Here is a 22,861-nt window from a genome sequence, read left to right on the forward strand (position 1 = left end):
TTTTACTATTTTATTTTAGGTTAGGTTAGATTTAGTTTTTCCAAGACCGGGCTTTTCCTCTGTATTGCTTTGGCTAACTGGAACTCACTCTGCAGACCACTCTTGCTTTAAATTCGAGAGATCTGTCTGCCTCCTCCTCCCAACTGCTGGGATTAAAGCTGTATGTCACCACCACAGAGCTCAGCAAAATATGTTTAAAAGCAAATGAACATTTAAAAAACCAACACCATATTTGCTAAACAATACATTTCAAAATACACTGATAATTATAATTTTGTGCTTTTTCTCCTAATTTATAATAATGTCTTTTAAATCCTCTCAAATACTTAGGGGGAAAATGCATAGTGTATCCTCTAGGACCAAAATATGAAGGGGAAAAAAAACCACATCAAATCTCACTAGACACCAGGTCAATGAGATGGCTCAGTTGGTAGAGATGCTTGAAACTAAGTCTGACATCCTGAGTTTGATCTATGGGACCCACATAGTAGAAGGAATAGACCCAACATCTCTAAATGGTCCTCTGACCTTCATACATATGCCATGGCATACAAATTCAAGTGTGTGTGTGTGTGTGTGTGTGTGTGTGTGTACAAGCATAATATAAAAATATAATTACAAATATTAAAGACCAAAACACCAGGGATAATTACCTCATCTACCACCATCAATTCAAAGCCTAACCCTCTCAAGGAATAACAAAACAAGCCTTCCTTGATAGTCACTTTAATACTCCTTAGAACACCCAACAAATAATTCTATTATCCTAAAAGCATGTTAAAAGTGCCTTGAGTCAAACATGTAGAAATTCCTTTATCATTCATGTCACCAGAAAAAGCCCCATACAAATTATTTAATTTTCATGAGAAAAAATTCTGAACTTCATGTAAAAGTTAATTAATTTTAAGTTCAAAATTACTGAACTTATGTTGGTTTGTTAATGCCAGTTTTATTATAAAATAGTAACAAGCATTCCTTCTCCTTGTTACTCTAGTGAGTTATAGCATACATTAGCACAGGGATCCAACAATGTGGTTTCTAGTCTTTTTTTGTTAACGTTTATTTATTTATTATATGTTAAGTACACTGTCTTCGGACACTCTAGAGGAGGGTGTCAAGATCTCGTTACGGATGGTTATGAGCCACCATGTGGTTGCTGGGATTTGAACTCAGAACCTTCAGAAGAGCAGTCAGCCCTCTTAACCACTGAGCCATCTCTCCAGCCCATCTTTTTTATATATATATAAGATTTCTTTTTATTAATTTTATGTGTATAGGTATTTTGCCAAGGAAACCAGAAGAGGGCATTGGATCTTTTGGTACCAGAGTTACAAATGTTTGTGAACCATCAAGTGATCCCCAGCTCCCTCTAATCTTTAACAGAAGAGCAACCATATTTATCTAACGTTTCTACTCTCACTGTTAACATTTGCAATTTTACATTATATAATCATTTATAACTAAAATATGAAAGAAATCAATCACTCACCATGGTTTCCTATGGTATTTTAGCTTCTTTTCCCGATCCTTTTCTCTCTTTCTTGTCGTCTTCACTAGACACTGTTTTGTGTGACAGTACCTCCTCATATGCCTGAATCCCCTGACTGCTCAATGTCAAATATAAGCAAAGATGTTTGAAACTAATTCTCTGGAATGCACCTGAAAGAAAAAAGAAAAACAACTTTTCAACTTGTCTACAGTTAGTTTCAAATCTAACCGTGGAACCAATACTCATGATCCATGTTGACTTAAATTAAAAAACTTTTACAGAAAAAAAATTACTTTATCTCCTTTAATATTTACTTATATTTATGTGTGTGTTTGTGTCTCTGTGTGTGCCATGCTTATGTGGGTACTCAAGGAAGCCAGAAGATAACCTTGGATCTCTTAAGTAGTTCCAAGCTACACAGGTGATAGGAATTAAACACACTCCTCTGGAAAACAGTACTTGTTCTTAGCCACTAAGTCATCTCCTGATCCCCTTTACATTTTTTTTTAATAATTACATTATTGCAAACAAAATTTGGCCTAGGTCCAAAAGTCAAAGTGAAATGGGCAGAAAAGCAATCCTCCTGGCAGATAAGAGTGTGGCACCTAGATTTCCTTGCCCTCCTTGACATAAATGTATTATTTACAAAGAAAGGCTCACCTAAGGGAAACCAAAAGGCAGTACTGCTACTGATGGTAACAATGCTTCAAATAACAGTCAGATTTACAATTGAAAATCAGTACTTTGTCTGACCTACATGAAAATTCAATGCATAAAGCATCTTTTTTTTTTCCCGAGACAGGGTTTCTCTGTATATCCCTGGCTGTCCTGGAACTCACTCTGTAGACCAGGCTGGCCTCGAACTCAGAAATCCACCAGCCTCTGTCTCCCAGAATGCTGAGATTACAGGCGTACGCCACCACCACCCAGCTGCATAAAGCATCTTAATATTAACAATACCACTGATTTACCATGATGCTTTTTCCACTTAGTACTGTCATTAGACTGATAGCACATGTTGGCATAATGTTTATGCTTTGTTTTTAGAATTAAAATTAGGAATGCCTTACTAACGCTGTCCCCTTAACTCAAAAAAACAAAAACAAAAACAAAACAAACAAAAAAAAAACAAAAAAAACAAAAAAAAAACCCTTAAAACCCTTAAGCACACCCTTCACCTGCATATTATTCATGTCCCGGACTTTAAAGGTTTACTAGATTATTGCCTTACTTCATTTCTCCTAGATACATCCTTTCTCCATTTCCCCTGAATTTCCTGCCAGAAGCCTAATAATCATTCTGCTCCTGAGTGTAGTTAATGAGACTTTATTTTACTTTTTGAAGAAAAAATAAATTATGAGAGTGGGTGAATTATGTCCCAGCTACATAAACAACAGGGGCAAGCTAAATCAAGACTAATCGTGTATCAACAATGCAACTATTAGAATAGAAAACCACATACATGAAATGCAAAAAAAAAAAAGGTTTCCTCTTCATCTAAGCAGCAGTTTTAGGTGTGTTTCAAATATGGAAACCCTCTCAGTATGACTGTCAGTAATAGGTTTTCTAATACTATTATAGTTGGTCTCTTAAACAAAGAAATTCTGTATTGGACTTTTGGAATTGAGTCACTTAATTCCATTTAATATTTACATGAAAACATAAACCTAGCCAGGCGGTGGTGGTGTACTCCTGTAATCCCAGCACTCTGGGAGGCAGAGGCAGGCGGATTTCTGAGTTCGAGGCCAGTCTGGTCTACAGCGTGAGTTCCAAGACAGCCAGGGCTAAACCAAATCCAAAAAACCAAAAAAACCAAAAAACCAAAGAAAAAAAGAAAAGAAAAAGAAAGAAAACATAGACCTAGAGCTGACCACAAATGGCACTCTGCTATCCCCTAAATAGAATCCTCTAAATGTTTTACAAAATCATTCCTGAAATAAATTTAGACAGATACAGACACACACACAAGACATAGACACAAAGACAAGCACACAGGTAAACACACACACACAAACAGGTTCAAATAGAATGTTATTACTGCATATATCATATGACAAAGAGAATATACACGTACTGCTAAAACAATTTCTTGTTGAGAGGTATCTTAAAAATGTCCTGAAACTAAGACTCGTGAAAAATCCATGTAGTGTTCAGCAACCTCCCATTTTCAACACTATTTTATTCTAAGGAAGTCAACCATTCAATAAATAGCAGTGAATCCAGTAGTCAAAACAAACAAACAAACAAAAACACACACAAAAAACCAAAAACAACAACAACAAAGACTGCTTTGTATTCAGTAAAAATCCAAAGTCCACAGGCTGGACAAATGGCTTAGCCAGCAAAGGCTAGACTCATAACCAAAAAGATATCCATAACTGAAAGTCCATAAACTTTACTCTGTAATAGAATGAAGCCATTAAACCAACACTATTAGGAAAGAAGACTTTCTGAAAGCAAACAAAGCCAAGACCACCACCACAAGGAAACTTCTGATGTGTCGAAGGAATCCTGACCATTGACTTACCAGTTAATTTGCACAAAAAGCAACTCTGAAAACCCGAGAACCTCTGAGAACTTCACAGTATGACAACATAACACAGTAACTCATAATAAAATCAGTATCTAAAGATCATATGGAGGGCATAAAATGAACTTACAAATCTCATTCAACTTCAGTTTACAAATGAAATAAAAAAAATTGAGGTTATTAGCAGTCTGTCTAAGCTCCACCCCACAGTTACCTGGCAATATAGCCAGGTATGCTCTGCCCCACAATTACCTGGCCAACAGCCAGGTAGGCCTGACCCTCTATAAAAGGGGCTGCTTGCCCCCTCCTTGCTCTCTTGGCCCTCTCGTTTCTCTCTTGCTCCCTTGCTCTTTTGTTACCCCTCCCCTCTCTCCACATGCTCATGGCTGGCCTCTACTACTCTTCTACTCCACTCTTCTACTTCTCTTCTACTCCTACTTCTCTCCTCTCCTTTCTTTCTGACTTTCTCGGCCTCTACTACCCTCTTAACTCCCCTCCCCGTTCCCTGAATAAACTCTATTCTATACTATGCAGGAAGCATGTGGCTGGTCCGTCAGGGCAATGGGATGGAAGCTTTGACATGGGCCAGCTGAGGTACCCCCTTCCCCAATACCTCATCACATATCCCCCCTTCTTGTTATCTTTTTATAAACACATCAGAGATCATATCACTAACCAGGTATAAGGCACCATCTTACAGACATGTCCACATGGGTCACATACAGTCAATGATAGCTACAACTGTAGCCTAACATATAGGCATGAACTTTCTTAAAACATTAATAAAATATTGTGAATTTTTTTCATGACTCAACTGTATGGTTTCATTTTAAAGCATGAACTATGTAAATGACATCATGTCACATTGTCAAAATATTGGGAGCATTTATTAAAATCTAAGTCATACCGAAGGCTTTTGCCTCAACTTTATCACATGATTTTAAGGGGAAAATGGCGACAGGAGGGACAAGATAGCTGCCCATCCAAAGGATCTGGATTCAATTCCCAGCACCCATATAGCAGCTCACAACCATCTACAACCCTACTTCCAAGGGATCCAATGCATTCTTCTGGCTTCCATCAGCACCATACATGATCATGATGCAGATAAACACTCAGGCAAAACACTATACATAAATTTTTTATATTTTATATTTTAAGTCAAATTGTATTTAGTACATTCTAAGGATCATGCAACTAACGTTCTTATACAGTATCTCTTTAAGGAAAAAAATCAATTTAGTTATTAAAATTATGGCCCTGAAATTAAAAAACTTCAAGCCAGAGAAGTACTGAACTCCAATAATCTAGCACTAAAGAGACACACAACTTAAGTATGTGTATGTATCTTGCTGTATGTATAGACACACATGAATGTGTCCACGTGCATGTGGAAACCAGGGGACAAATGTCCTTCCTGAAATACTATCCACATTTGGTTTTGGGTGTTTGTTTTGTTTTGTTTTGTTTTGGAAATAGGTTCTTGACCTGGAACTCACTGATTAAATTAGGCTGGCCACCATTGAGTTCAATCTCCAGGACCCACAGAGCGGAAAGAAGAGAACCACTTCCTACAAGCTACACATATATGAACACATACACATGGAATAAACAAATAAATGTTAAGTTGGGTGTAGTGGAGAATGCCTTTAATCCCAGTACTGGAGAGACTGAAGGCAGACTTGTCTACAAAGTGAGTTCAAGGACAGCCAGGACTATACAGAGAAACCCTGTCTCATTGATATAACTAAAAAGATCAATTTATATAGGATTCATAAATGCTTACTGACAATTCCCTCTTATTTCTGTCTCCTTCAGCACAGCAAGATGCCTAACAGAAAGAAGGCCAAGGGGAAGAAGGTGGACCCAGCTCCCGCCATCATCAAGAAATAGGAAGCCAAAAAAGTGGTTAATCCTTTGTTTGAGAAAAGGCCCAAGAACTTCGGCATTGGGCAGGACATCCAACCCAAAAGAGATCTAACAGGCATCATCAAATGGCCCCACTACATCAGGCTGCAGTGGCAAAAAGCCATACTCAATTTTTTAAAAAGATTTATTTATTTATTTTATGTATATGAGTACACTGCCGCTGTCTTCAGACACACCAGATGAGGGCACCGGGTACCATTACAGATGATTGTGAGCAACCATGTGGTTGCTGGGAATTGAACTCAGATCCTCTGAAAGAGCACTCAGTGCTCTTAACCACTTCACCAATCTTTCCAGCCTGAGCCATCCTCTGTAAGAGGCTCCAAGTATCTCCTGCCATTAACCAGTTCACACAAGCCCTGGACAGGTACACAGCTATTCAGCTGCTTAAGCTTGCCCACAAGTACATGTCAAAAACAAAGGCTACTGGCCCGTGCTGAGAAGAAAGCTGCTGGCAAAGGAGCCGTCCCAACTAAGAGACCTCCTGTCCTCCCAGCAGGAGTTAATAGTCACCACCTTGGTGGAGAACAAGAAGGCTCAGCTGGTGGTGATTGCCCATGACGTAGACTCCATTGAGCTGGTGGTTTTTCTGCCAGCTCTGTGTTGAAAGATGGGGGTGCCCTACTGCATCATCAAGGGAAAGGCCAAGCTGGGGCACCTGCTCCACAGGAAGACATACACCACTGTTGCCTTCACACAGGTTAACTTGGAAGGCAAGGGTGCTCTCCCTAAGCTGGTGGCTGCTATTAGGACCAATTATCAATTATAATGACAGATATGATGAGATCGGCCGACACTAAAGAAGCAACGTCCTGGGTCCTAAGTCTGTGGCTCACACTGCCAAGCTGAAAAAGGCAACAGATAAAGAACTCACCACTAAACTGGGTTAAATACACACTAAATTTTCTATACATAAATATAATTACAAAATCATCTTCCAAAAAATAAAAAATAAATGCTTATTGACTAATTGTACTTGGTATGTTAGAAAATACAAAACTGAATCAACTCAGAACACTAAGTAAAATAAGCAAATACATACAAATTTATTATCAAATCTCTCAAAAAAGTAATTTTCTAGGCACAGAGACATTAAGTTTCTTATGATATTAATGTACAAAGGATATGAATCTCAGTAATTTTCCTCTTTAAAAGCATGAGGAAGAATAAACTTTAAAAAACTCTATAACAGGTCAATACACAACATGAAAATCCTTACTGAAGAGGTTCTAGATAGCAAACATGGGGCTGGGCGGTGGTGGTGCTCACCTTTAATCCCAGCACTTAGGACGCAGAGGCAGTCAGATTTCTGAGTTAGAAAGGCCAGCCTGGAGATAGATACAACCAGCAACCAGGAGATAGATGCAAGAAGATCACACATGAGTTTAAAGCCAGCCTAGTCTACACAGCAAATTAGACCGTGTTATACAGTAAAATCCTGCCCTACACCCAAAAAGGCATTAAATAAAGACAGCTGGGTAGCATAAACAAAGTATAATCTTGACACTCAGGTTTGACACAGTTAGTTTAGGGACACCTAAACTACATAGTAGGACCTTGTCTTTAAAAGATAAAATCCATCACCAAGTATATGGTAAATCTGAGTCATGATCAGTCTGCCTTAATATAGAGTCCTCTTCAAAGAGGATATATATCTTTGGAAAACCAATGTCAAGAGTGCTAAGCATGGGCAGGAGAAATTGCTTAGTGGCTAAGAGCACTGACTGTTCTTCCAAAGGTCCTGAGTTCAAATCTCAGCAACCACATGGTGGCTCACAGGCATCTGTAATGGGATCTGACACCCTCTTCTGGTATGTCTGAAGATAGCTACAGTGTACTTACATATAATAAATAGATCTTTGGGCCGGAGCCAGTGGGGCTGGAGAAAAATGACAAGCTATGATTCCTGTTATAAAAAGCTCTTTGATAGCTGGACAGATGACTCAGAAGTTAAGAGTAAGACCTGTATTTGGTTCCCAGTACCCACAGGAGATAGCTCACAACCATCTTTAATAATTCCAATTTCAAGGGATATGTCATCCTCTGGCCTCCATGAGTACCTGCAAATATGTGATGTGCATAAACACAAAAGGCACATAGCTTTTTTTTTTTAAATAATCTTGTGAGGGACAGAAAATGGGAAGAGGTGACCACTTCAGAGACTTAGTGATCAGTCTAGCAGCACAGTGACTTCTCAGTATTTAGGGAATTGCTTCCAGGAAACTCCCCCTTAATAACAAAATACACAATTTCACCTCACACCAGTCAGAATGGCTAAGATCAAAAACTCAGGAGACAGCGGGTACTGGTGAGGATGTGGAGAAAGAGGAACACTCCTCCACTGCTGGTGGGATTGCAAGCTGGTACAACCACTCTGGAAATCAGTTTGGTGGTTCCTCAGAAAATTGGGCGTAATACTACTGGAGGATCCTGCTATACCACTCCTGGGCATATACCCAGAGGATTCTCCAGCATGTAATAAGGACACGTGCTCCACTATGTTCATACCAGCCTTATTTATAATAGCCAGAAGCTGGAAAAAACCCAGATGTCCCTCAACAAAGGAATGGATACAGAAAATGTGGTATATTTACACAATGGAATAATACTCAACTATTAAAAACAATGAATTCATGAAATTCTTAGGCAAATAGTTGGAACTGGAAAATATCATCCTAGTGAGGTAACCCAATCACAAAAGAACACACACGGTTTGCACTCACTGATAAGTGGATATTAGCCCAGAAGCTTCGAATACCCAAGATACAATTCACAGATCAAATAAAGCTCAAGAAGAAGGAAGAACAAAATATGCATACTCTGGCCCTTCTAGAAAGGGGAACAAAATACCCACAGGAGATAGAGACAAAATATGAAGCAGAGTCTGAGGGAAAGAAAGACCATCCAGAGACTGTCCCACCTAGGGATACATCCCATATACAGTTACAAAACCCAGACACTATTGTGAATGCCACAAGTGCTTGCTAACCTGCGCCTGATATAGTTGTCACCTGGGAAGCTCTGCTAGTGCATGACAAATACAGAGGGGGACATTTCTCAGCCAGCCATTGAACTGAGCACAGAGTCCCCAATGGAGGAGCTAGAAAAGGAACCAAGGAGCTGAAGGGGTTTGCAGCGCCATAGGAGGAACAACAAAATGAGCCACCCAGTACTCCCAGAGCTCCCAGGGACTAAACCACCAACCAGAGTACACATGGAGAGACCCATGGCTCCAGAAGCATAGGCAGCAGAGGATGTCCTTTTTGGACATCAAAGGGAAAAGAGGCCCTTGGTCCTGGGAAGGCTTGATGCAGCAGTGTAGGGGAATGCCAGGACAGCGAAGGAGGAGTGGGCTGATGGGGGAACTGGGGGAAAGGAGACAGGTTATGGAATTTTCAGGGCGGGAGGGGGGGACCAGGAAAGGGGACAATATTTGAAATGTAAATAAAGAATTTATCTAATAAAAAATAAAAAGGAAGAAAAAAAACAAAATTCACAGATGTTGAAGTCCCTGTGATAAAGTGATATAGGGTGTAATGACCTCATATACTTTAAATCATTTCTAGATAATTTATAATATGTAATAAAGATGCCTTAGAAATCGTTATTATACTTTATTTTTTAGGCAATAATGACAAGGAAACACTCTGTAGAAGTTAAGTCTAACTTCTTTCTTCAAGTTAAGCCTAACTTCTTTCTTCAACCTCAGAGGCTCAAACTTGTGCAACTAGCTTTCACATAATGTGCAAGTAGCATAGAATGTAGGAGTAAAATCAGAAATATAATTTTAGACACACTTTAGAATAATTTATAATATATCCTAAGTAAGCAAGCTGGATATGGACACAGATTTAAGGAGAAAAGTCTAAACTAGTAAACATGGCAGTTTTCAGTGAAACCCCTAGTGCCTTCAGTAGACTTTTGACCCTTCCTCCATCGGTATAAATTACATTGACTTAGTAAGTTCTCTAAAAGCTCTTCTTGATGCCCCAGGATAATATTTAGTGATTCATTGATACATATTCAGCTCTACTCTTGTCAGAAATCTTGGAATTTTAAAAACACAAAGATGACCCTTCTAAAAATCTGGCCTGTTATTTTATAATCCTGTCCTCATTTTCTTTCCTATTTCAGATAACTACTCCTCACTAGGTCAGGACTTACAGTCTAACATGGCTACCATTTTTTCATAGTTCTTCCTCCCTTCTCATACCCTCACTCCTAACCCGTACCTAATTCAATTTTTATAATCATCCTTGCAATTCAAATCAGCAGTTCCTTTCCTCACCTGACAAATACCAGGCCTGGTTAAATCCAAGCCTCTTAGCTATATATCAGTTACCTTAGGCAGCAAACTAATAAGAAATGCATGTGCTACCACTGTCTGGCTACTAATGGGTCATTTTTTTAAACAATCAGTTTTAACCTTCAAAGGCTCTGTGGGTATTTCAAAAACTAAATCTATGGCTGGAGAAATGGCTCTTAAAGTAAGACTCAGTAATTCAGGTCCCAGTACCCACACCAGGCAGCTTACCCACCACCAATAATTCCAGCTCCAGAGAATGCCATGGGTACACACACACACACACACACACACACACACACACACACACACACGACAGAGAGAGAGAGAGAGAGAGAGAGAGAGAGAGTGAGTGAGTTTGGACCCTCTTTGGGATATTTATTATATATCCAAGTAAGTAAGCTAGATATAAACACAGATTTAAGAAAAGAAGTCTAAATTAGTAAATATGGCAATTTTCAGTAAAACCAGAAGGTTCTATAACTGGGTATACTAGTAAGTTGTTGTTTTAAATAAAACACTAAATTTCCTATTATACTATGCTGGTATTTGGAAAAACAAGATCCTTGGTGGTTACCAGCAACCTGGGGCTCTAAGATATACTCCAGTGTTCAAGGACTGCCCCAGCAAACAAGAATCTCACTAAAAAAGGCTAAATGTTCAACTTTTTCATTTGTTATTTTTATTATATAATAGAAAGTATGCACATGCCACAGCACACATGGGAAAGTCAGAGCTGAGTCTCTCCTACTGTATGTGTCTTAGATAGCTGAACTTTCTCAATCTTAATGATTTCTTCATATCTTCCCTTGAACATGGAAACCTTTTCCTACCACCTCGCATTCACCATGTCACCCTGCTTCCTATTTTATTCCACATGCCCACAAGCAGTACATTTTAAGCTATGTATTTTTTTCTTTTCTTCCTAGTATTATGAATGAACTGCCTCCACTCCTAATACAATCCTCTGAACTCCAACCTTACTATACTAGTTCCCATCCTTTTGTGTCTAGAAAATGAGCCTAACACTCCTATCATCTGTATCATTTCCTCCATTCTATTGGACCACCTTCTATCAGCAATCCCACATCATAATGGCACCCATCTTTAAAAAGAAAATTTCACAAATCTTGACCTGTTGCATAGCTATAGCTACAAACCAATTTCTCTTTTCCCCCTTAAAGGGCCCAATTTTTTGAGCTTACAGTTTTGATTGACTTTTTCCTCCTCTCAAGTTCCTCTAAAATCCACCCAACCAACTTGTAGCCACAGTACTTCTACAAACACATCTGGTCATGATCCCCTAGAATTCTCTTAGTTGACATTTCAACAGCAGGTGACAGAATTGACTGTTCCTTACTTGTCTCACTTTTCATCCCCTGGCATCGTCCTTCCATCTAAGATAACAGTCAGTTACTCTATTCTCTCCCAACTTTATAAATTATTCTACTGTCTTACCTTTAAAACCTCTGAGTCAGTGGTTTTCAACCTTCCTAATGCTTCAACCCTTTAATACAGTTCCTTATGTTGTGGTGACCCCAACCATAAAATTATTTTGTGCTACTTTGTTAAGTGTAATTTTGATACTATTATGAATCATAATATAAATATTTGATATGCAGGATAGCTAATATACTTCCCCCAAAGGAGTCATGACCCACAGGTATCTCAGAACAACAACTACACTACTGTACATGCCATTTATACACAAACATCTCCAAAATTTTTATCAACCCAAGTTTCAGACTCTCAAGCCAAGCACATAAACAGAGAAGCCTGGATGCCTAGTAAACACCTTACTGTCCCAATCAACTCTACAAGCACAACAGAGTCCATTTCTCCAGTCCTAGGTCTCTCATTCTCCTCCCAATCTTCTTCCTCTTCTATTTCCTCCTCTTCCTCCTTTCTTTCTCCTCCCACTTCTTGGTGACAGCTACTCAACAACTCCATCCCTCTAAATGTTTAGGACAAAAACAAAGGAATCATCATCCCTAACTCCTCTTTTCCTTCCACATCCCACATCTGATCCATCAAAAAGTCCTTTCATCTTTACCTTCTGGCTGTCTAAAATCTGAGCAATCCCATCTTCCACTACCAAATCCCTCATCTGAATTATACTATGGTTCCAACCTGTTTTAAGTCCCCACATAGTAATTGTTCTAAACACAAAGTTTCTTTTTTTTTTTTTTTAAATCTCAAATTAGGCTATGGCATGTCTCTACTTAAAACATTCTAATAGCTGCTTCCTACGTCAGAGTAAGCACTTGTTAATAATTACGCCTATCAATCTCCAGTAGTCTGACTCCCCATTTTTGCCTCCTCTGCCACTATTCTCACTTGCTGTGTTACATCCACACTGAAATCTCTGCTTACGGTTCCTACCCTCAGACCTCTATCTTCGATAGTAAGTAGTTTACCCTTCATAAATAACCATGCAATTCCATCCCCTATCATCTCAGGAATTTGCTCAAATGTGCATTATCATGAACCCAATTCCTTAACAGTCTGTAGACAATAGAATCATCCTTCAACATATATCTGTTGCATGGTCTCAAACAGATATATCATTGGTACATGAAAGGTTTATTGTTTACTTGTTTCTACTGCTATAACAGTTCCTGGCACAAATTAAAAATTAGAATTTCTCAAGTATTTTCTTATACGGCAGTGTATTTAGTACCCACAAAAGTACTGAAAAGTGGTAGGAAAAAAGAATAAGTAGCATAAATATATTTTAAAATATGAAAGCACAGATACAAAAACATGTTCAATGGCCTTTCTATAATCACAACGTGGTACTGGCAGAGCCATCCATGCAACCAATGTTTCTAGAATCTGAGTTCATATCAAATATTTCCAGGAGTATATGAAAGAGCAGGTGTGCATTTAATTTTGTATAATAATCTTTAAAATATCAACTTGACATCTTTTCCTTTAAACTATACCTGAGCATGAAACAGCAACTGAACTGTGTAATACACAGCATCTGTTTATTCTGTTTCTTCTCACTAAAAGGCTGTGATATAGGTCATGAGATTATCTTTAGAATTTACAGATCCTGTGAAAAGTCTGACCAAAAGAAAAAGAGGAGTATGTGTCAACTAACAGGTAAGTGCTACAGTCTCCTGCACCTAAAACAACATCTTAGTAAACAAGTCAACAGTATTAATTCTCAAAAAGATCTTCTGCTGGCATTCTGGAGAACAACATGACAAACTATCTGAATATAAAATAAACACAAATACTTCTCTTAATTAGGCAGCTTTGTGAAAAATGACTCAAGAACATGCAATCCAGCTCTCAATACCCAATAAGGCTAAATTATCAATTTAAAAGAAAAAATTGTTTGCACCTTCACAAAAATAAAAAAGGTTTCATTTATACAAAAGTGCTGAATAGTAAAATATATATATATATATATCATTAAACCATTTGATAATACAACTTAACTTCCAGCTCTTGCCAGTACTCTCTCCCCTTTCCAGCAATGCTCACAAGGTTAAAAGCTGTGAATCTGGATCAGAAAAGACAGAGACCTTTTCAGGACAACTGGTATCTCCAGCTCATTTGTCAGTATTATAACTCAGCCTTTTCCCAAGCTCCTTTTAAAATGAATTGTGACATAAATCACAAGATTAGCACTACTAGTAATTTTTGAAAAGCCACAAGAGAAAAAAAAAAAAAGTTGAATACTGTCAGACATTATAAGCAAAAGAAAAATATGACAAGGCTATATAATTAATATAAAAGCAACAGATTTGTAGTAAAATTCGATTCTAGCTACAGATGAGGAATGAGCTAGTAGTTCTAAACAAAACCCAACTTCTTTGAGTCTCAATTCCTTCATCCATAAAATTACAGAGTGAGATAGTACAATGGCCAGCAGGTACAGTGTTTGCAGACAGCCTGACAACTTTGGAATCAACATAATGGAAAGAGAGCAGCAACTCCTATCTTCTGACCTCCACAGACATGACCTAATACATACATGTACACACATATACATATACAATAAATAAATGTGATTTTTTTTTAAAGTTAGACTACACTCAAATTATTTTTTAGGTAGTTTGTTTAAATTTGATCCTATGATAAATGACAACTCTCCAAGTACATCTAATATGAACAGATATAACTTATTCTTTAAAAGTATACTATTTTTCAATACAATCATATTTTAAACACTGTACAAAAACTAATAAACTTAAAGAAAATATCTAATAAAAAAAGATTTAAAAAAAAAAAGCGAAGAAACTAACAGAAAAAACTAGTATTTTAATGTAATTGGACAGGGAAAATCCTGCCACATTGACACCATAAAGGTTAAGTAGAGGAAAGGAGGAAGGGAGGAAGGGAGACCAAGAAAGAGAAGGGGAGAGAGAAAAGCAGGTAAAGCAAGAAGGAGAGAAGGAGATCTCTGTGTTCAGAACTGAGATGAGTTATCTTGGGCCTGGAAAGGCAGGTGATACCTATCAAAAGGATATGGAATCAAGGAGGCAGATGATAATGGTGACAGAACAAGTTCCTTTTGTATCAGTTATCTATCTCTGTGAGTTCCAGGACAGCCATAGCTACACACAGAAACCCTGTCTCAAAAATAAAAATAAAAATAAAAATAAAAATAAATTCATTTAACTGTACTTCTTATCAATCCTGATGCTTCAATGGCTTTGTACTATTTCCCTTGAAATAAAATTTTAACAGGTGGCAATCTTTATTTTTCATATTTATAACAGAAGTTTGATTAATATCCTCATAGATATAGATATATAGATATATATTGCGTGGAGTTTAAACAGTTACTTTGGACATTTCTACATTCAGCAACTAAAATAATTGCTGTATTTTTCCTATGTCAACTTTAAAGTCTCTTTCCATGATACACTGCTTCATCACAGATTCAATAGTAACTTCTTCCCTCTCTTTTTCCTAAGGTTCTTAATATAGAATGTTTTCTTCATTATTATCTACAAAATGAATTAACTGAAAGGTGAACTAGAAATGCTATATAATTTGCAATTTTAAAATGCCAATGTGAGCTAGAAAGATGGCTCAGAGGTTAAGAGTACTGGTTGCTACTGCAAAAGACCTAGATTCAATTCCTAGCACCTACATGGCAGCTCACAATTGTCTGTAACTATAATTCTAGGGAATATGACACCTTCATACACACATAGATGCAGGCAAAACACCAATGCACATAAAATAAAAATAATTTATTTTTTAAAAAAAAAGATGCCAATGTGGTATGGAAAGACTCTAAGTGAATCACACCATTATTTGCAGTTAATACAACTTCATGGCTTTATAGTCCCAATTAGGTACAAAGATGAAAATAAAATTTGGTTAAAAATACATATGCTATATATATTCTGCTAGTGACCAGAATTGCAATTCCCATGTTGTAGGCACTGGAATGAATATTAATAAGCATTTAATTACAATAATAACAACACATTATGTAGAGCACTGTTTACTGTGTACTTGGCATCATTGCAAACACAATGCACACATTAATCTTCACAACATTAATGAGGGCTTTTAATTATAATTCACAGACCCAAACTTGGAGATTTTTATAAGATAGTAAAGTTTAGAGAGATGGCCCAGTGGTTTTAAGAGTATTAGCTGCTCTTCCAGAGGAACTAAATTCAGTTCCCATAATCCTATCAGGCAGCTCACAATTACCTAAAATTGCAGCTCCAGAGGATGCCCTCTTCAGGTTCCACAAGCACCAGTTTACTCAAAAAAATTTACACATAAATAAAACTAGGAGGAAGAGGGAGGATGATTAGAGAAGAGAGGACAAGACAAGACAAGACAAGACAAGACAAGACAATCCACAACAGGCGAGTATGATGGAACATAACCACCTATAATCCCAAAACTTGTGAGGCTGAGACAAGGTTGCTAGTTCTTAACTAGTTAAAACTCCCAAATAATTTTTTTAAAAAATTACCTACAATATAAGTAAGAAAGTGGAAAAGTCATAATTTGAAAGTTCTGTTGAAGAGAGTTCAGCATTTCAGAGTGCCTCCTACTCTTGCAAATGACCCAAGTTCAATTCCCAGCACCCATGTTGGGCAGCTCACAATGCCTTTTAATTTCAACTCCATGACTACCCATCCACATGCCACATTTGTCTACAAATACACTTACATAGAAATTCACATTTTTTTAAAAACCTATTTGAAAATTTTTAGATATTTATTTTTAATTTATGTGTATGTGAGTAGAAAAGTATATACATTTGAATGAAGGCACCTGCAAAAGCCAGAGACATCAGATCCCTCTGGATGTGGAGTTAAAGGTTATTAGTCATCTAGCAAGAGTGCTAGGAAACAAACTCAGGTCCTCTACAAGAATAACACTCACTCTTAACAGCTCATCTCACTCTAAACAGGTCATCTCTGCAGACCCCTAAATAAATCTATTTTTAAAAATGTTTATTAAGCAGGTCAATGGTGGCACACGCCTTTAATCCCAGTACTTGGGAGGCAGAGGCAGGCGGATTTCTGAGTTCAAGGCCAGCCTGGTCTACAAAGTGAGTTCCAGGACAGCCTGGGCTACACAGAGAAACCCTGTCTCTTAATTGATAGATAGATAGATAGATAGATAGATAGATAGATAGATAGATAGATAGATAGATAAATTGGTTTGTTAAGCTGAGTAGTGGTGGGAGACAGGGCAGGACAATCTTGAGGCCAGCATGGTAAACAGAGCAAGTATCAGGACAAGCAGGACAGCCAGGACTACAAAGAGAAACTGTGTTCCAAAAAAAAAAGTATTAATCTATATATCTATACCAATCTATACCAGTCTCTAACCTTCTAAATAGACACCATTATCACTCCATTTCCAAACAACTCTTGAAGAACCCTCTATTCCATTCCTAACAAAGCCCTACTGCAGACAATCTTACTTTCAGTATAGTATTTATATATAAACCAGTTATACCAAAGCAATTTTGCTTCCAATCTCTCAACTCTCATCACTCAGTCCTCTATATATGTCCTCATGTCATCTACTTCTGACTAAAACAGCTTTCAGATTTTAATCTAAAACTTGAGAGCTCAAAGCAAATCCTATCACCTTCACAAAGTCACTAGTAAGTCCAAATATGAAAATCTTTGCACCACCTTTTCTATAGAATCTGCAACTATTTTAGCTATTAATAATATCCTTCCTTATATTTCAGCACCATGCTTTTCTCCAAACTATAAATTGAGAATCATAAGTAAATGTCAAAATATAGAATCCAACTCAGAATATAAATGAGATCAATAAATATCAGTAAATACAATGTCTGATATTTGATAGACCTGGATTTTAATCTACATCTTCTAGCTATTTGACAGTAGCAAGTAATGCTGAGTTTCAATCCTTATTTACAATAAAATTAAATGTATATTTCATGAGATTATTAACAAATGTTGTTTTCTAAAAATTGCCTTCAAATATGGGATAAATTGACAGCTCTGAGCACTCTTAATAGTAAAGTCAGAAAAGAGAAGAATAGTATTTTCAATGCACTTAACATAAATATAGGGGTTGGAGAGATAGCTCAGAAATTATACTTGTTGATACTGCAGAAGACAGAGGTTCAGTTCCTAGCACTAACATCAACAGTTCACAACTACCTATAAATGCAATTTCAGAGGATCTAACTTTTGGCCTCCACAGGCACTTGAATACATATGGTCAATATACAAATAAGCAGGCATATATACATATACACAAAGTTATTACATGCCTTTAATCCCAGCACTGGGGTGGTAGAGGCAGGCAGATCTCTGAATTCGAAGCCTGCCTTGTCTACAGAGCAAATTCCAGAACATCCAGGGTTACACAGAAAAACCCTGTTTCAAAAATAATTTTTAAGTGTGTGTGTGTATATAATGTATATATAATGTGTGTGTGTGTGTGTATATATATACACACACACACACACACACACACACACACACACACACACACATACATATAATGTAAATGTAGAAAAGAAAGCTAGATGTGGTAGCTTTCTTGAATTGGGGCAGGTCAAAATCAGAAGGTCAAGATTGACCTAAACTAACTACATATTTAGTTGAGGGTTACATGAGACTTTCTCAAAAAAAGTCAAAAAATAAAAAATAAAAATAAAAATAAAACAGATGGGAGAGGGCCTTGGGAATTAATACCAAAAAAAAAGGGGGGGGGGAACTAAAAGCTGCTATGTTTCTGAATAAATTAAAATATTACTATTAAAAATAAGTTTTAATATTACTGCATGTCTAATATTTAAACTTTTTTCTATGTTAAACATTGAATAATAAAATCAATTATACAACTAAAATAGGCTATAAATTAAGAAGGCAAATTACTATATAATCTATACATTTTCCAAATTTTAAATGGCACATACCAACTAATATTTTAATAAAGTCAAAAATATAAAACTGTAATTTTTTAGGAAAACAACCTCCAGAGAAACATATCTCCCCACCAACGGGGGGGGGGGGGGGGGGGGGGGGTTACAATGTCCATCCTTTCAAACAAGGAAATTGTAACTTTTAAAATTCAAAAGGTCAAAATTTGGTGGAATTAAGTGTCTAATCCAAGTTGTGCAGCTAGTAGACAAGGCCAAGACATAATATCAGGTCTTCTTAGTTCTAAAATGTGTTATTTCTATAATATCAAGTTCATTCTTGGAGAAAAACAAAATAATAAAGTGATTTAAAAAAATCAAAAAACATAGAATGATGATGAATACTTAGAGGAAGAAAAAGACATCAAAAGGAGTTAAACTGAGTAATATTTTAGGTCTTCAGTCTCTCCGTCCTGCCTCTTTCGAGTCAGATCATCTCCTCACATGTGGACTGTGTAGCTGTGACCTACATAAAATGTGCCACAGTGAGAGGTGTCTACTTCCACAAATCCAATGAGTTCCTCTTCCCTGAATCCTTCTCTATTCCTTTGCCTGTGTCCTATATACTGCCATCTAAGTCTCCATGGGCAGCAGCAAGTGAAAATAGTAACATGTTACACCCTCAGTAATCATTTGTGTATAACAAGTTTCATCTCCATAGACCTTAGCTTCCCCATATATAAAATGAGAAGTTGATAAATAACTTTAGAAGATAGTTCATACTAATAGATTTTTTTTCCAATTTACTTTTTATTTTCAATTTTTCAATCTTTCAGAAAAATGTAAACATTACCATACTACTTTACTTGTACACATTTCACTTAGCTTCACTAGGAGCTGTTTCAATATTTGCCTGTAGTAACCTTGATAAATGAGCTCCTCAGACACAAACCACTAGTAGCTCCTTTGTTTTTGATTAAGAGATAAGCCAGACCATTATTGGTCATAATCCACAAAACACACTCCTAAAAACCATAATCACAAATGCCTTAAACCAAAATCTGACGTTTAAAATTCTAAAAGTCATAATGGCAAAATAACAAATGCTAAAATCCAGAAAGCCAACTTCTCGAAAGCCTTAATTCTCATATTCAAAAAGGCTTTTAAAGCATGGGTTGGTAAAATGGTTCCTCAGGTAAAACTGCTTATTGCTGAGTTCAATCCCCAGAACCCACATGGTATATGGAGAAGCTACCACAATTTGTCCACTGACCTCTACAAACCCACTGACCTCTACAAGCAGGCGTGCGCATGCACACCAACACACGCACACACACATACACGCACACACACACACACACACACACACACACACTTTTACAACACTACTGGTGGAAATAAGCAGAAAAAACTTCTATGACTTAAATTTTAGATATTATTGAATTTATTTAGAGACCAATGAGATGACCTAGAGCCTAAATTCTATCCCTGGGATCCCTTAGGTGGAAAGATGGTGTTTAAAAAGCTGAATGCCCTTGACTTCCATGTGTGGGTTGTGGCACATGTATCATCAGTGTGTGCTCTCTGGCACAGAAAGGAAATACAAAAAAATAAAAAAAAAATAAAAAATAAATAAAAAACTAGATACAATGGTTTTTGGTTTTTTGGATTTTGGTGTTTTTTTTTGTTTTGTTTGTTTGGTTGGTTGGTTGGTTTTTTTTTTTTTTAGACAGGGTTTCTCTGTTTAGCCCTAGCTGTCCTGGAACTCACTTTGTAGACCAGGCTGACCTGGAACTCAGAAATCCACCTGCCTCTGCCTCCCAGAGTGCTGGGATTACAGGCTTGAGCCACCACTTAGATACAATGTTAATAAAATGTTAAAGGTATTTTACAAAAGACAGTACAGAGGGGAAGTAAACTAGCATTTCAATGCTAAATGGGAAGCATCTAGTAAATTAAGAGATTATTTCCACTAGTAACAACTGCCTCTACAATTTGTGGTGAATATTATTTCTTTGGTCATATCTGAATCCCCATTAATAATGAAGTAGAGCCAAAATCCAGATGGTGATTAAAAAGCTAATTCAAATATAGCATAGTAAGTAGCCCAGGGCTGAGGAGGTAAGAGGAAGAGAAGTTGTTCATGCCTAGCCTATATAGTATATCAAAACAAGATCTCAGAAAATAAATAATAAGTTGGAGGGATGGCTCAGCAAGAATTATTAAAATTTAGCAAACATGGCTAGAGAAATGGCTCAGCAGTTTAGAGTAGCAACTGTTCTTCCAAAGGTCCTGAGTTCAAATCCCAGCAACCACATGGTGGCTCACAATCATCCGTAATGAGACCTGACGCTCTCTTCTGGTGTGTCTTAAATAAAAAAAAATAAATAAATAAATAAATAAAAAAAATCTTAAAAAAAAAAAAAAAAAAAATATATATATATATATATATATATATATATGGCCAACATTTTGAAGGTAAGACCACAGGATTTCCTAGAAGATTAGATACAAGATGTGAGAAGATGATGTTTAACCCCATGGTTATTAAACCAAACAACAAGTGGATAGCACTGGCTTCGTTATACATGATAAGACCCATGAGTAGAGTGTATATTTAATGGAAATCTGAACGGGAAAGCTCACGCATTTCCTATGGAGCTATAAAATTATGCAATCATTTTTTGGAAAAGACTGATCTGCAACCACGTTCCACTCTAAATGTATATTAGACATCCTAGCAATTAGGCAGTTAAATACATAACTTTGAATAAACAGGAGAATATCTATCTTATAAGCCAAGGTAAATAGTGATTTTTAAAATGGTACTTGAAGACATACAAGTCTAGACATCCTCAATATGCTTCAAAGTTTTAAGATGAGAAAAGAAACGTGTGAAACAACAAAGGAAAAAGAAACTGATAAGGATTTGTCAATAAAATAATAAGTAGGAAGAAGACAGAAGATAGACAACACATCATCCTGAAAGCCAAGAGTACTTAAGGAGGTATGAGAGAGTACTCAACTGCCAACTGCTGCTTTTACATCAAACCAAATGACAAAAAAAATGGACTACTAAATGTAGGCATGCTGGTGTTACTCATGACCCTGTCTAGGGCACTTTCAGTTCAAAAGCAGAAAAGCCCTGATACAAATGGGCTTAAGAACATGATGGAAAGCCAGGCGGTGGTGGCGCACGCCTGTAATCCCAGCACTCTGGCAAGGAGAGGCAGGCAGATTTTTGAGTTCAAGGCCAGCCTTGTCTACAAAGTGAGTTCCAGGACAGCCAGGGCTATACAGAGAAACCCTGCTCGAAAAATCCAAATCCCGCCCCCCCCCAAAAAAAGAAAAGAAAAAAAGAAAAAAAAACATGATGGAGAAACTCTGAGGTTCATACAAGGCCAACGGAACTATAAAATCATACGATCGTTTCTGCAAAACAGATTAAATAAAGTTCTTCAAAACAGCAAATATAAATTGCTAAGTATAGATTCATACACATTTTTAAAATATATTCAAAAAACTGTTGGATGTTATAGTACATGCCTTTAATCCGAACACTGAGACAAAGGTAGGTGCATCTGAATTCAAGGCCAGTATAGTTCCTGGACAGCCAGGGCTACACAGAGAAACCCTGTCTCAAAAAAAAACCAAGAAAATTAAAACTTAAAATAATAAAATTAAACATAATATTTTTCTTAATAGCCAAAACATGGAAACAAATCGAATGTCATAACTAATGAACCGATAGCAAAATGTGGTATATCTCTATAATGGAGTATTATTACCTGATCATAAAAAATAACAAAAGGGTTGATAACATGTATGTAATATGAATGAGCCTGAAAACCTCTAAGGTTTGCATGTAAAACGTCCTTCATAAAATGACAGTTTGAGCACTTGGTCACCAACTGATGATTCTGCTTGGGAAGTTTCTGAAACCTTTAGGAAGTAAAGTCTTGCTTGAAAAAAATGAGTCACTGGAGGCAAAGCCTTAAGGTTTTATAGTCTGGTCTCACTGTGTACTCTGCTTCCTGAGTATGGATACAATGTGTGAGACCTGCCAACTTCCTGCTACTCTACCTTCTGTTCTATCTTCCCTACTATGATGGACTATGCCAACATTAAACTGTAAGCCAAAACTAATCCTTTCCTTCTTTAGTACAAGAACATTAAACAAAAACAAAAACAAAAAAAAAAACAAAAACAAAAAATAAGAACAAAAAAAAATTGGCAAAGAAAGCAGACACAAAGACCATGTAT

The 22,861-nt window shown here is 36.9% G+C and overlaps 1 protein-coding gene and 1 pseudogene across 7 annotated transcripts in view; one reads left to right on the forward strand and one right to left on the reverse strand.

The window, feature by feature from the left end:
• The window catches only part of Strbp (spermatid perinuclear RNA binding protein), a 134,069-nt gene that overhangs the window by 66,763 nt on the left and 44,445 nt on the right, over positions 1-22,861 (reverse strand). For all 7 annotated transcript variants that reach the window (XM_052182406.1, XM_052182405.1, XM_052182407.1 and 4 more), the window contains one exon: positions 1,490-1,659. In XM_052182406.1, the coding sequence (XP_052038366.1) occupies positions 1,490-1,492 (3 nt within the window). In that variant the 5' untranslated portion in view covers positions 1,493-1,659. The remainder of the gene's footprint in view (positions 1-1,489; positions 1,660-22,861) is intronic.
• Positions 5,847-6,838, forward strand: LOC127685318 (60S ribosomal protein L7a-like; annotated as a pseudogene).

This window comes from Apodemus sylvaticus, chromosome 5, assembly GCF_947179515.1.
Source record: "Apodemus sylvaticus chromosome 5, mApoSyl1.1, whole genome shotgun sequence".
Lineage (NCBI taxonomy): Eukaryota > Metazoa > Chordata > Mammalia > Rodentia > Muridae > Apodemus > Apodemus sylvaticus.